Source organism: Balaenoptera physalus (genome assembly GCF_965194825.1).
Source record: "Balaenoptera physalus genome assembly, chromosome: 20".
NCBI lineage: Eukaryota > Metazoa > Chordata > Mammalia > Artiodactyla > Balaenopteridae > Balaenoptera > Balaenoptera physalus.
The window spans coordinates 53,427,278-53,441,616 of NC_138901.1; the positions used below are offsets into that span (position 1 = coordinate 53,427,278).

General features: G+C 49.2%; 1 protein-coding gene across 3 annotated transcripts in view; it reads left to right on the forward strand.

Moving 5' to 3' along the window:
• Nucleotides 1-14,339, forward strand: part of SPNS2 (SPNS lysolipid transporter 2, sphingosine-1-phosphate) — an 89,764-nt gene that overhangs the window by 14,894 nt on the left and 60,531 nt on the right. For all 3 annotated transcript variants that reach the window (XM_082443831.1, XM_082443833.1, XM_082443834.1), the window contains one exon: nt 3,059-3,248. In XM_082443831.1, coding sequence (XP_082299957.1) covers nt 3,059-3,248 — 190 coding nt within the window. The remainder of the gene's footprint in view (nt 1-3,058; nt 3,249-14,339) is intronic.

Here is a 14,339-nt window from a genome sequence, read left to right on the forward strand (position 1 = left end):
ATTTGTCAGTAACCATAGTCTTGCATCTGTCATGTTCTTACCTCTTGGTGGGAGCCATGGAGGTAATACCAGGCACCTGGCACTTTTGGAAAGGTTTGGATCTGGGAGGGGATCCTGGCCAGGTGGAGAATGGTGGGTGGGGGCAGTGGTGCTCCAGGCCGAGGGAAGAGTGTGGGCCAAGGCAGGGAAGCCAGAAAGTGTAGGGTGAGTTTAGAGAATTCCCAGTCATTTGTGCAGAGTGAGGGAAGGAGAAAAGAGGGGAGGTTACACAGGTCAGCAGGGGCCAGTCCTGCAGTGCTGGCCGGGAGCTTGCCCTGAGGACAGCAGGGAGCCACTTAGGGGCTGGAAAGGTCCTAGTTACCTTCGTTTTTTCAAGAGTTCATGCTAGTCAGTCTCAGCATCCCTTTGGGCTTCTTTAAAAGGAGGCTTAGGGGACTTCCCTGGTGGTCCAGTGGTTAAGACTCCATCTTCCAATGCAGGGGACGCGGGTTCGATCCCTGGTTGGGGAACTAAGATCCCACATGCCATGGGCAACTAAGCCCGCATGCCACAACTACTGAGCATGTGGGCCACAACTAGAGAGCCCATGTGACGCAACTAAGACCCGATGCAGCCAAAAATAAAATGAATAAATATTAAAAAAGGAGGCTTGGGGCTTCCCTGGTGGCGCAGTGGTTGAGAATCTGCCTGCCAACGCAGGGGACACGGGTTCAAGCCCTGTTCTGGGAAGATCCCACATGCCGCGGAGCAACTGGGCCCGTGAGCCACAATTACTGAGCCTGCGCTTCTGGAGCCTGTGCTCCGCAACAAGAGAGGCCGCGATAGTGAGAGGCCCGCGCACCGCGATGAAGAGTGGCCCCCACTTGCCACAACTAGAGAAAGCCCTCGCACAGAAATGAAGACCCAACACAACCATAAATAAATAAAAATAAATAAATTTAAAAAAAAAAAAAAAAGGAGGCTTGGGCCCATCCTTTGGGCTAGACCAGGAGGATGAAGGTGTATATTCACATCCTGGCTCTGTTGCTTAGTAGCTGGGTAATCTTGGCCTCAATCTTTCTTTCTTTTTTTTTTTTAATATTTTGTTTATTTATTTATTTGGCTGCACTGGGTCTTTGTTGAGACACGTGGGATGTTCGTTGCCACGTGTGGGGTCTTTGTTGTGGTGTGCAGGATCTTTAGTTGCAGCATGCGAACTCTTAGTTGTGGCATATGGGATCTAGTTCCTTGACCAGGGATCGAACCTGGGACCCCTGCATTGGGAGCGTGGAGTCTTAGCCACTGGACCACCAGGGAAGTCCTGGCCTCAACCTTTCTTTTTTTGTTTTTTAAAAGCCTTATTTTTTTTTAAGGTTTGTTTTGTTTTTTTTTTTAATTTATTTAATTTATTTATTTTTGGCTGCATTGGGTCTTCATTGCTGCGCGCGGGCTTTCTCTAGTTGCGGCAAGCGGGGGCTACTCTTAGTTGCGGTGCACGGGCCTCTCATTGCGGTGGCTTCTCTTGTTGTGGAGCATGGACTCTAGGCGCACGGGCTTCAGTAGTTGCAGCACGTGGGCTCAGTAGTTGTGGCACGCGGGCTCTAGAGCACAGGCTCAGTAGTTGCAGCACACGGGCTTAGTTGCTCCGTGGCATGTGGGATCTTCCTGGGCCAGGGCTCGAACCCATGTCCCCTGCATTGGCAGGTGGATTCTTAACCACTGCGCCACCAGGGAAGCCCCTGGCCTCAACCTTTCTTAACCTCACCTGTTTCAGCTGTCCACCTGGGAATTCTGGGAGGGATCAGTGAGCCATTTGGTTAACATATATCTCTTGTTCCAGGCTCTATGCTCCCAGCCTAGAGTCAAGAAAGTAAACCGAACCTGGTTTCTGTTCTCCAGGAATTCACAGCCTAGTGAATAACCTTGATGATAGAGACATGGAAGATGCTATGGGAACTGAAGGGGGTGAACAAATCAGCAAAGGGACAAGGGAAAGCATCCTCAAAAAGGGGACATTTTTGATGGGTCTTGAAGGATGCATAGGAGTTCGGTAGGTAGAGAAACCAGTGAAGGGTGTTCCAGATGGAGGAATAAAAGTATGAAATGGGGACAGCAACTAGTCTGGGGACTGAGGAGGATGGAATTGGGGTTTGTGGTTGAGGTCATCCAGGGTCAGATCATGAAGGGCCATGTATACCACAGTGAGCTGGAACCAAATCTGGTGGGTGTTTAAGAGCTGGTGGAGAATTTTAGGCAGGGGGTGGGCAGGGGCGTAGTCAGATCTGTGTTCTAGAAAGCATCCTCTGGGGGACCTGTATGGAGGTTGTCCTAGAAGGACAGGTTTCTACAGGAGGAAGGTGCAAGAGGGACCAAGTGGAGTTGAAATGGGTCTAGGAGTAGGTGGCAAAGGTAGTGAAGTTAAGAGGGGGCTACTTGAGAGGTGTTCAGAAACAGAGAGTGGAAGGATGGACTCAAGGAAGGAGGGTGTGTGGGGACTTCACTGGCGGCCCCGTGGTTAAGACTCTGCGCTTCCACTGCAGGGGGCATGGGTTCGATCCCTGGTTGGGGAACGAAGATTGTGCATGCTACACAGCCAAAAAAAAAGAGAGAGAGAGAGAGAGGGAGGGTGTCTACAATGCTGGTGTATCATAGGAGCTCGATAAATATGCTCACTTACCTCCATTCCATTAGTATTGGGGCCTGGAAGGCGAGAAGGTTGGGGCCAGAGTGGGACTGTAGAATTAAGATTTCTGAGTGGGGCAGTTTTAGGTGGTGAAACAGTGGAGGAGATTGCTGGCAATGAGGCAGGCTGGGAGCTGGGGTGCTGGGGTGCTAGGAAGATCACTCACATGGCCAGTGGCATCCCCAGGATGAGGCAGGAAAGAGGATGGGAAGGGTAGGGGAGTACATGCATCCCAGAGCAGGGTCCCAAGGACCCACGAGCATTGGTTAGGAGGGAGGGGAAGTGGCCCACAGTCACATTCTCTGTAGGTACCAGATCACGCACTGGGGGGTAGGTGGCTGGACCCCTATCCTGACGCCACTGGCTAACCAATCCCTTTCTGCTCTTTTCCATCAGCCTGATTTTTGGGATACTGACTGTCGTGACTGGCCTTGTTGGGGTCATCCTGGGAGCAGAGGCTTCAAGGAGATACAAGAAAGTCAACTCGAGGGCTGAGCCCCTCATCTGTGCCGCCAGCTTGCTTGCTGCAGCCCCCTGCCTCTACCTGGCTCTCATCCTGGCCCCGACCACCCTCCTGGCCTCCTATGTAAGTGAGGGCCCCTTTGGAGGTGGGAGTGGGGTGGGGTGGGTAGGGAACTCCTGTTTCACATAGGCTTACACTGTGCCAGGTCTTCACGTACATTACATTTATCTCTCCTTCTGGGCGGAGCTTTGTTATCCCCATTTAACAGATGAGTAAACTGAGGCTTACCAAGAGTAACACAGCTAGGGGCAGAACTGGGATTTGAGCCTAAGCCTTTCTAAAGTGTGTCCTCTGAGCTCCTGGTTAATGCTTTGATTGGAGATAATGAGACCCCTTTGTTCCCAGGACATGTTTTGAGTCCAAGAAGAAATAGGGTAATTCTCCCCAGGTTACAGATGAGGAAAGTGAGGTTCAGATTGGCCATAGCCAGTGCGGACACTGCTTTAAAGGTGACAATATTAAGGATATCATATCTTCCAGATCCATATCCCATCACATCCCTTCATGTGCCTCACACTCCGGTTACACCAGTGACAGGTGCTCACACCTCCCAGCCTTTGCTTGTGTCCATTCCATCCGCCAGGGGCACCATTCCCCTCTTCTGTGCATCCTAAAGTCGTTCTGCTGTAAGACCCAACTCAAAGGCCACCTCCTCCAAAGCCTTCCCAGACTACTCTATGCTCACATCAGAATTCACTGGGGCTGTGTGCATGTTTGGGTCTCATCAGGCGCCCTGGTGTATCCATATCCATACATACACACTTATACGTGGGCTGCTGTGTCCCTGGCTCCCCAGAGCCCTGGCCCTGATTGTCCCACCTGATGGGAAGCAGCCACTGATACTGGGAAGGTGGCGCCAGCCTAGCCCCAGCTAGACTGGTTCAAGCTCCCTACCCCTCCCCTCCCACTCCCTGGTCCTAAGGCCCTGGGGACCCACCACTGTGGACATGGAAACCCCTGCACGTGTGGGTGGGGTTCACAGAGCAGGCTGGACTCAGAAAGCAAATCAATAACAGCTTTATTGTTCCCCGACCAGTTTGAGTGGGTCTCTCCCCCATGACCAGACCCCATAGCTTTTCTTTCTTTTTAAATTTTTTAAATTTAATTTTATTTATTTATCTCTGGCTGCATTGGGTCTTGGTTGCTGCGTGCGGGCTTTCTCTAGTTGCAGCGCACGGTCTTTCTCTAGTTGCAGCAAGCAGGGTCTACTCTTCGTTGCAGTGGGCGGGTTTCTCATTGCAGTGGCTTCTCTTGTTGCTGAGCACGGGCTCTAGGCTCTCGGGCTTCAGTAGTTGTGGCACACGGGCTCAGCAGTTGTGGCTCGCGGGCCCTAGAGTGCAGGCTCGGTAGTTGTGGTGCACAGGCTTAGTTGCTCCGTGGCATGTGGGATCTTCCTGGAACAGGGATCGAACCCGTGTCCCCTGCATTGGCAGGCGGATTCTTAACCACTGCGCCACCAGGGAAGCCCCCACCATAGCTTTTCTAGTTACACTCATGAAGCCCAGTCCCATATAAATCAAAACTTTTTTCTACTTCCAAATAAAGCTTCTATCCAGGTCCAGAAAATTGCACTGGGAAGAGGGGGAGCTCTACTTGGTTGGATTCTCCTTGCTCCATCTCTGTCCTTTGTCCCCAAGACCACCGCTCCCCCGGGATCCTGACCCTTCCAAGGTTGGGCAGGCCAGCAAAGATGACCGGAAATGGGCCAGGTGTTATCGGTGTCTGGCGTTGTTTTGCTGACTGTCAGTGCCCTCCTTGTGGTAGATGCCCAGATCTTGGCTGACTCCTCTCTTGGGGGCACTTTTGTGGGTTCTGAGGGCCTCAGGCCCCAGCGTTTGCATTGTCCAATTCCCTGGTGCAGGAGACATTGTCACCTGTGTACTGTCGCAGCTTCCCTCCGCTCCTTTCCAGGGTTGCCCTTCCAGCTCTTCTCCTGGGCCCTGTCGCCCCAGGTGGGCACCCCGTGGGGCTCCCCTCTTGTGACCCTCAAGCCTGTCTCCTCTCCGTGGTTTCTGTGTGACCCCTGGATGAGCTCAGGATGCAGCTGCCCCTACTGCTGCCCTTGAACATCCTCCTGTTCCCAGCTGACATGTGTTGGGGTGTCCTGAGGACGCTCTTTGTAGATGCACCCCAGGTGGCCCTGGTGTAGGAAAGTCTGCATTTTTTTTGGCATCTAGCCAGGGAGAAAGGCCAGTGTCCTTCCTGACAGGCACTGCCCTCTCTGTGGGTGGGCCACCCGAAGCCCCTCACTCAGCTTTCTCACTCTTCAAATAAATCCTCCCCAGCCTGGGTCTCCAGCCTTCTTCTGTATAAGCTGGGGGGCCGCGCGGGACGGTTCCCTTTCTCTCTCTGAGTCCTGAGGTGTGTCTTGTGCCTCTTTTAAGGTGTGGGTGCTTCTCGCCAGTGTCCTCAGCCTTGGTTGGGTTTCCGCTGAAATTCCTGGGGAATAGACAAGTCCTGTTAACATTCCCTTCTGCACCTGCTCTTATTTAGTCCTTACAGTGCCCTCATCGGAAAGGGTTTTTCTCATCCCCACTTGACAGATGGGAAAACTGAGGCCCAGAGACAGCAACACAAAGAGTAGGACAGATAAACCTCTAAAGCAGCTCCGCAGACTCCAAAGTCTCTGTCCTTCATGCCGCACTGACCCTTGTCACCCCCATGGGAGAGAAACAGAGGCTGGCGTACACCAGGCACTAATAAATACCTTAATGCTTATTGGCTGAGGGAGTGACTGGGACCGTCATCTCCAGCTGGTGGAGACTGAATGGGCCTGACCTTGCAGGGAGGCTGAGGCCTGGGCAGATGGAGGCCCCACTTAAGGCCTGTCTCTGCATTGACTGGGCCCGCGGACCACCTGCCAGTTCCGCTTCTGCCACTGTCTTGCTTGGCTCTGGGAAGCAGCTCCTTGGCTGTGTTTTGGGGACACAGCTGTCCCCCGCCCCATAGCCTGGCGCATCTCCAGAGCTGGATGGCTCGTCTAGAAATGACATTGCATCTTGGCTGACAAAGCCAGCTGGAGAATCTCTTCTGTGGGCCGGCCCTGGGACGCGAGGGACTGCAGGGCAGGAAGGCTGGCAGGGCTGGGCTGTGCCCAGCGTCCAGTGCCGGGAAGCTGCTCCTCCCTGTGGCTCGTGTTCGGGCCTGGCAGGACCCCCAGCGACCAGAACTCCAGCCTTCCAGAAGTGGTGCGGTTCCTTCTGGACCCCCTGACCAGAGCCCCCTCCTCCATGGCTCTGTCTGTGCTTCTGAGGTTCTGAGATTCAGGCTCCAGCTCCCCCCATCCCCCCACCCCCCGCACCCCTGCCCACTAACACCAGTCATAAACCTTGAACGCCTCCAAACCGCCCCTCTTCTCTTGGTCCGCTCTGTCCTGTCATGGCTCACGCCTTGCCGTCTTTCTCTAGGACTGTCCCAAGAGCCACCGTCCTGGTCTCCATGTCTTCTTGCTTCCCCACCACGATCTGTTCTCCCCACACTGCCAGAGGGACACCACAGAAACTTCCCTGCTCGAAAGCCTTGCGTGACTCCTTGGTGCCTCTGGAACTAAGTCTAACTCCTCATCCTGGCATTCAAGGCCCCTCATGAACGGCCCTGACATCCTTGGTAGCCTTATTCGATGTGGTTCTGCCATGCAGGTCCCTTCCTGATTCCCAGGAGGTGCCCTGTGCTCTCCACATCCGGGCTCTCCCTCTGTTCCCTCTACTCCCTTCCCTTCTCCATACGCCCGAATCATTCTGGGCCTTCAAGGGAGGCTAGAGCTCCATCTCTCCATGGAGCCTTCCCTGACTGCTAGATCCAACCCTCTCTCCCCATCCTCGCCGCTCCTCAGCACTGTCTTCTTTGGGTCCTGGTTACTTATGCCCTGACCACCCCCTCCCAGCTGGGCCCAGGTTGGTTCCTATCTTTCTCAGCACTCCAGCCCGAAGCACAGTGTCAGGCGCTTGGAGTGGGGTGGGGGTGATCAACTGCTTGCTGTGTGAATGGTTGAGTGACCAGCTATTTTCATTCATTCATTTATTCAACAAGTATTTCTTGAGTGCCTATAAAGGTGGCATGCTAGTTTAAATGCCACAGATATAGCAGTAGATAAAACAGACTAAATTATCTCTGTTTTTAGGGAGCTCCCATTCTAGTTGGGGGAGGTAGACAACAGGCAAGATATGTAAGTAAAATTCACAGTATTGTGAGTTATGGGATATTTAGGGGAACAGTGTTCCAAGCAAAGGGAACAGCAACTGTAAATGCCCTGAGGCAGGAGCGTGTCTGCTGGGTTTAGGGAACAGCAAGAAGGGCACTGTGGTTAGCGTGGAATGAAAGGAGAAAGGGAAATGAGGACAGAGAGGTGGTGGGACAAGATGATGTAGGGCCATGTGGGCATTGGGTGGAGCTGGCTAAGAGCTGAGTTGAGGTTTTGTGCTGAGGCGTGGGTGGTCTGGCTTATGTTTTTTGCATCTATTGAGATGGTCATGTAGTTTGTCCTTTATTTGATTAATATGGTATATTACATTGATTGATATTTGTATGTTTAACCAACCTTGCATTCCTGGGATAAACCCTCCCTTGGTCATGGTGTAAAATTATATTTATATGTTGCTGAATTTGGCTTATTAGTATTTTGTTGAGGATCTTTGTGTCTATATTCATAAGAAATTTTGGTCTGTAGTTTTCTTGTGATGTCTTTCTTCCTCTTGTATTTTTTGGAGGAGTTTGTGAAGGATTTGTGTTAATTCATCTTTAGCCATTTGCTAGCATTCCCCATTGAAGCCATCTGGTTCTGAGCTTTTGTTTGTGGGAAGTTTTCTGATTACTGACTCAATATTGACTTATTATTGGTCAATTAAGGCTTTTTATTTCTTTTTAAGCCAGTTTTGGTGGTTTGCATCTTTCTAGGAATTTCATTCACAGTATTCCCTTATAATCTTTTTAATTTCTGTAAGGTCGATAATAATGTTCATTCTTGATTTTAGTAAGTTGAGTCTTCTCTCTTTTTTTTGCTTGGTCAGTGTAACTAAAAGTTGGTCAGTTTTGCAGCCAACTTTGGTTGTATTGATTTTCTCTATTGTTTTTCTATTACTGACTTATGTTTAATGGAATCACTCTGACTTCTCTGTTGAAAATAGACTTCCCATGAGGGTGTGGGGTGCAGGAGGAGAAACAGCAGAGGTGGTAAGAAATGGTTGGATTATAGATATATTTTGAAGGTAGATCTATCAGAAGTTCCTGATGGATTCAGTGTGGGGTGTGAGAGAGAGAAGAGTCAAAGGTGAGTTCTAGGATATTAGCCTCTGTAGCTGGAAGGAGGGAGAGGCCATTAACTGAGATAGGAAAGTAGGCAGGAACAGCGGCATTTGGGGGAAGATGAACAGCTTGGTTTTGTACATTCTGAGTTTGTGGTGGGAGGTTGATGTCCAAATACAGGTGTTAGTAGAGTTGGATGCAGGAGTCTGGAGTCCATGGGACATGACATCATCCCTAAAACTTCAGTGGGTGGGAACTGGCTGCAGTCTGCCATGAAGGATTGTCATTAGGTGTGGGAGACCTGTGGGGGTCAATATCAGAAAGGATGTCGAAAGGGGGCTGAGGAGTTGGCTTCTGTTCAAATTAGCTTCAAAATAGGAAGAATCACTTGAGTCTCTTCCATCCACCCATCCATCCATCCATCCATCCATCCATCCATCCATCCATCCATCCCTCCTCCCATCCGTCCATCCATCCGTTCACCTTCTCAGATTGTAGGAACCAAAGTTCTTCCTGTACTTTCTCTGCCAGTCCTGGGGAGATTGATAGGCTCCAGGGGAAATTGATAGGGCTTCCTGGGAAGGCCCACAGGAATGTGGGTACGGGTACTGCTAGTGTGTGCATGCATCTAAGTGTGAATATATGCAGGTCTGTGAACATGAGTGCAGATATGTGTGCTTTTGTGTGAATACACCTCTGTGTCTGTACAGCCATGCTCTCTGTGTGCTGCATATACATGTAATTCATTCTATATATGCATAGTATGTATGAGTGTGTCCATGTATGCTGTTTTGCATACATGTCTGCATGAGTGTGCACATGCACCAGTATCAGGGCAAGCAGATAATTGTGTGGGATGTGTGTGTACATGTGTGTCTGCAGCTGCATATAGCTTTCATCCAACTGCTGCTGGGCTGTAGCTGCATTGCGTGGGAAGGAAGGGTTTTTGGAGGCATCGTGGGCACGCCCGTCCCCAAATTTCCTGAAGTAGGGCCAAGTCGCGCTGTATGTTTCATGGCAATAAGGTTTCCTGAGCGTATAAAATCTGGTCTGGGGCCTTCCGTGGGGGAGCCCGTTCCCTGGTGCCCACCTGCAGGAGCAGAGGGTTCCATCCCTTCCCTCCTTCCGCTCCCCTTGGCAGGGGAACTTGACTTCTTGGCTGTTAATTGGGATCCAGACACACACAGCAGGTCTTGGCTCACACAGTCTTCCTTGGCCTTCTTCCCAGGGCCGCTGCCCTTCAGAGGAGAAAGGGTTTGTACTCAGAGGAGGGACTGAGCCCAAGGTAGGAGCTCCATCATCACTTGTCTGGTAGCTGGAGGATATGGCTGAACATTGGCAATCCCCCCTTGGGTGGGCTTTGTGGTCCAGAGGGAGTAGTTGGAGTTGGGGGATGACAATGAGCATGCACTGAGGCATCTGAAAGACCTGGACCTCATTCCTGCTTCTTCACCTACTAGCTGTGTGAGCTAGGGCAAGATCTTGACCTTGCTGAGAGTCAGTTTTCTCAGCTGTAAAATGGGAGTGCTCGTACTTTTCCCTTGGTTTCATTGAGGAGCTAAATGAACTTTTGGACCTGTTCTAGTTAGTATAGATATATAATGAAACTTAGTGGTTTGAAATAAGAAAAACACTTATTTTGCTCACAAATTTGCAGTTTAGGCAAGGTGGGGGGGTGGGGCTGACATATCTCTTTTCCACTTGGGGTTAACTACGCAGAATGGGGGTGGGGGAACTGGATCGTCAAAGGCTGAGGGCCGCCTGATGGTTGATGCTGGCTGTTGGCTGAGACCTTAGCTGGAGCTACTGGCTAGAGCAGCTGCCTGTGACCTCCCCATGTGGCCTGAGCTTCCTTACAACATGGTGGCCGGCTTCCAAGGACTAGAGTCTTGAGAGAGCCAGGTGAAGCTGTGTTGCCTTTGATGACCTGCCCTTGAAAGTTACACAGCGTCACTTTCACTGCATTCTGTTCTTCACTTGAGCCACAACTTCTTACTCAGATTCGAGGGGAGAGAGAACGGATTCACTCTTTTTGGTGGAGACTAGCAGTGATCTGAAAGAGCATGTGGAAATATTACAGTGACTGCTTTGGGAAAATACAGTCTGCTACATGCCCCAAGCGTTCCTCCTTCACTGAGCCCTGGGTCAGTGACATCTAACATTACGGGGAGGAGTGTCTGGGCATGTGGCCATGAAGCCCCACAGGTGTAACCCCACCCCCGCCCAAGGTGTCTCTGGTTCTGTGCTGCTCTTCCTGTTTCACAGGTGAGAAACCTGGGAGTGGGGGTCTTCACCCTCAAACCCTGCTGGGCTTCACGGGCCGAGGGAGCAGAGGTCTCAAGGAGCAGAGCCGAGGCCATGGTGAGGTGGCTGCGAGGCAGGTCCCAGCCAGGATGAGCAGAAATGTTCACTCACTTATCAAATATTTCCCAAGCACCTCCTGTGTGCCAGGCACTGTTCTAGGCTTTGAGGATGAGGCAGCATTGAACAAAACAGGCAAGAATATGTATGCAGTAAAATAAATGGTATGTTAGATGGGAATGAGCTCTGTGGAAAAGAACAGAGCCGGGAAAGTGGACAAGGAGAGGGACTGGGCTGTGCAAGGTGGTCAGGGAGGCCTCATGGAGGCGGTGATGCTTCAGCAGCAACCTGAAACAAGTGAGAGAAGGAGCCATGCGGATACAGGGGTGGAGTGGGGGAGAGCCCTCCATGCAGAGGGAAGAGCAAGTGCAAAGGTCCTGAGGGGGAAGTCATGCTGGTGTCTTCTAGGAAACGTGGTTGGAATGGGGCGAGCCGGGGTAGAGCAGAGGAGATGAGGTCAGCGGGAATGGCGGGGTGGGGGGCTGGGGGGGTGGGGGGGGTGGGGCACTGATTGTGTGGATCCCTGCACATAGAATGAACTTGGCTTCCAATTTAAGTGAAATGGGAAACCACTAGAGAATTTCTAGCACAGAAAGTGATGCTCTGACTGATGGTTTGTATCAGTCACCTATTGCTGAGTAACAAATCACCCTAAAACGTAGTGACTTAAGACAACGATTTATTATTTCTTATGATTCTGTGAGTTGGCTGGATGGTTTCTTGCCTGGTCTCACCTGTGCTCACTCCTATGGCCGCCTTCACCTGGAAGACTGGGTGGGGTGGGACATCCAAGCTGGCCTCACTCGTGTCTGGCCATCGGCTGGGGCTCCTCCATTCTCCTCCATGTGGCCTCTTGTCTTCCACTGGGTGAAACCGGTTACTTACATGGCGGTCTCAGGGCTGCATTCCAAGAAAGCAAAGTGGAAGCTGCAAAGTCTCTTAAGGCCTAGGCCAGGAACAGCACAGCATCACTTCTGCCTTATTTTATTGGTTGAAGCAAGGTGGGAAACTGACCCGGTTTCACTGTGGGAAGGGACTGTACAAGGGTGTGAATACCAAGAAGCATGATTAATTGGGGGCTGTTTTGTAACTACCTACCACGTAGTTTACCAAGGTCTCTCTGGCTGCTGTGTTGATAATAGAATGAAAAAGGACAAAGACAAGAGACAGGGAAACCCATTAGGAGGCTTTCCAATATTATAGGCAAGAGATGCCTGTGGTTTGGATTGGGCTACTTATGGAGGAAGTGTGAAGAAGTGGTCAGATTCTGGGTATGTTTTGGAAGTAGAATCAACAGGATTTCCTGACGGGTTGGGTGTGGAGTGTGAGAGAAATGGATGAGTCGAGGGCAACTCCAGGGTTTTGGGCCTGAGCAATTGGAAACACGGAGTTGCCATTTACTGAGACGAAGAAGGCTAGAGGGAAGTATGGAGTTGTTGTTGGTTTTTTTTTTTTTTGGAAAGGGTGGGATTAGGAGTTCAATTTTAGACATGTTGAATTTGAGATGCCTTTTAGGACATTCAACTGCAGATGTTAAGAGGCAGTTGGAAATATATGAGTCTGGAGTTCAGGAGAGAGGTCTAGGCTGGTTATGTAAAGCCGTGAGACTGAATGAGATCAGCAAAGGCCTGAGCTTGGATAGAAAGGAGAAGAGGACCAAGGATCACACTCTGGGGGACTCGACACGTCAAGGATATGGAAGCATCATGCTATCACAGTGAAATCAAGCGATGAGACCAACAATTCAATCCACCACACTCTATCAATGACCTTTCTATTTTTATTTGGGGGTAATTTAAAAAAAAAACAAAAACAAAACCAGAAAAGCACAAAGAAGAAGATAACAATTTTCCATTTTCTCATCCCCTAGAATCAGCTACTCTTAACATCTTGGCCTGTTTGCTTCTACTTTTGTGATGTGACCATCCTTCTATATGTGTCTCTGTATATAAACCCAGATTTATGTTTTTAGAAATACTTTTGTTAAACTGAGGTTATCTGGTAATTTTAAAAACAGATTTATTGAGATGAAATTCAGGTATCATTCAATTTAAAGTACAAAATTTAATGGTTTTTAGTATATTCACAGAGGTTTGCAATCAACACCACATCAATTTTAGAACATTTTCATCACCTCAAAAAGAAACTTTATGAGACAATAGAATAAATGCATTTCTTGGGCTTCCTATAAAAAAAAAGAAACTTCATATTCATTATAAATCATTCACCATTTTCCCCTAACCATCCTCTATTCCAGCTCTAGGTAACTGCTAATCTGCTTTCTGCCTTTATAGATTTGCCTATTCTGGATATTTCATGTAAATAGAATCATATAGTGTTTAATTCATTTATATGAATTTACCTGAAGAAATTGAAGTGAAATCAAAGGACTTGGCTAACTTCAAGTTAATTTTAAAACTTTGGACTTATTGATGAATCCTGATCAGCTTTCTTATACCTCCACCTTCTCTCCCCAGTCTCCTGGTTTTTGTTAGTTATATTATTATTTTTACTTTTTCTAGATTTATAACACTCACAGTCTGTTCTCTCAATCCCAGATTTAAATAGATTCAATACTCATTCTCCATCTGTTGCATAGATGCTCCATTCCTGAGTTCTTCATTTTGGTTCAACTTCTAACTGAGTAGATTTTGTGGTTAAATAGTTTTTAATCCATTCTGTCCTCCTTTCCAAACCAAAAAGGGCTAGAGAGGTGGTTTTCCTTTGGTTCATTTATGTTTGAGATTGTCTTCTCCTCTTTCCCTCTTTTCTTGAACAACAGTTCACTGGATATGGTATTCTTGGCTCACATTTTCTTCCTTTCATTACTTTGCAAACATTTGTTCCTTTGTCTTTTCGTATCAAATATTGCTGTGAAGAATGAAGTTTAAAAAAATCTTTCATATCGATTCACTTTTTCATCTGGATACCTGAAGATTACATTATTTATTCTTGAAATTCAGTGGCTTAGGTAGTGTATTAGTTATCTCTTGCTGTGTAACAAATCATCCCCAAATGTAGTCGTTTAAGACAGCACACATTTATTATCTCACAGTTTCTGTGGGTCAGGAATCCAGGCATAGCTTAGTTGGGTCCTCTGCTTCATGGTCTCTTGTAGGCTTCAATCAAGGCGTTGGCCCAGGGTCTGTGGTCTCATGTGAAGTCTCAACTAGGGAGGGATCTGCTTCCAAGCTCACTCAGTGGTTGTGGGCCGCATTCAGATCCTTCTGCGATGTTGGATCGAGGGCCTCAGCTCCTCATTGGCTATTGGCTGGAGTCTGCTCTCAGTTCCTTTGCTATGTTGGCTTCTTTCTTATGGCAGCTCCCTTCCTGAATATGTGTAGGCTGAGAAGGCAATAGAGGAGTCTATCAAGGGGAGTCACGGTCTTTTGTAACCTAATCACGGAAGTGGTATCCCATGACTTTTGCTGTATTCTGCTTATTAGAAGCACATCCCTAGGTCCAGCCCACACCCAGGGTGAGATACAAGAGGCAGGGGTCTCTGGAGCCATGTTAGAAGCTGCTTGCAACAGCTAGGATATATCTCAATGC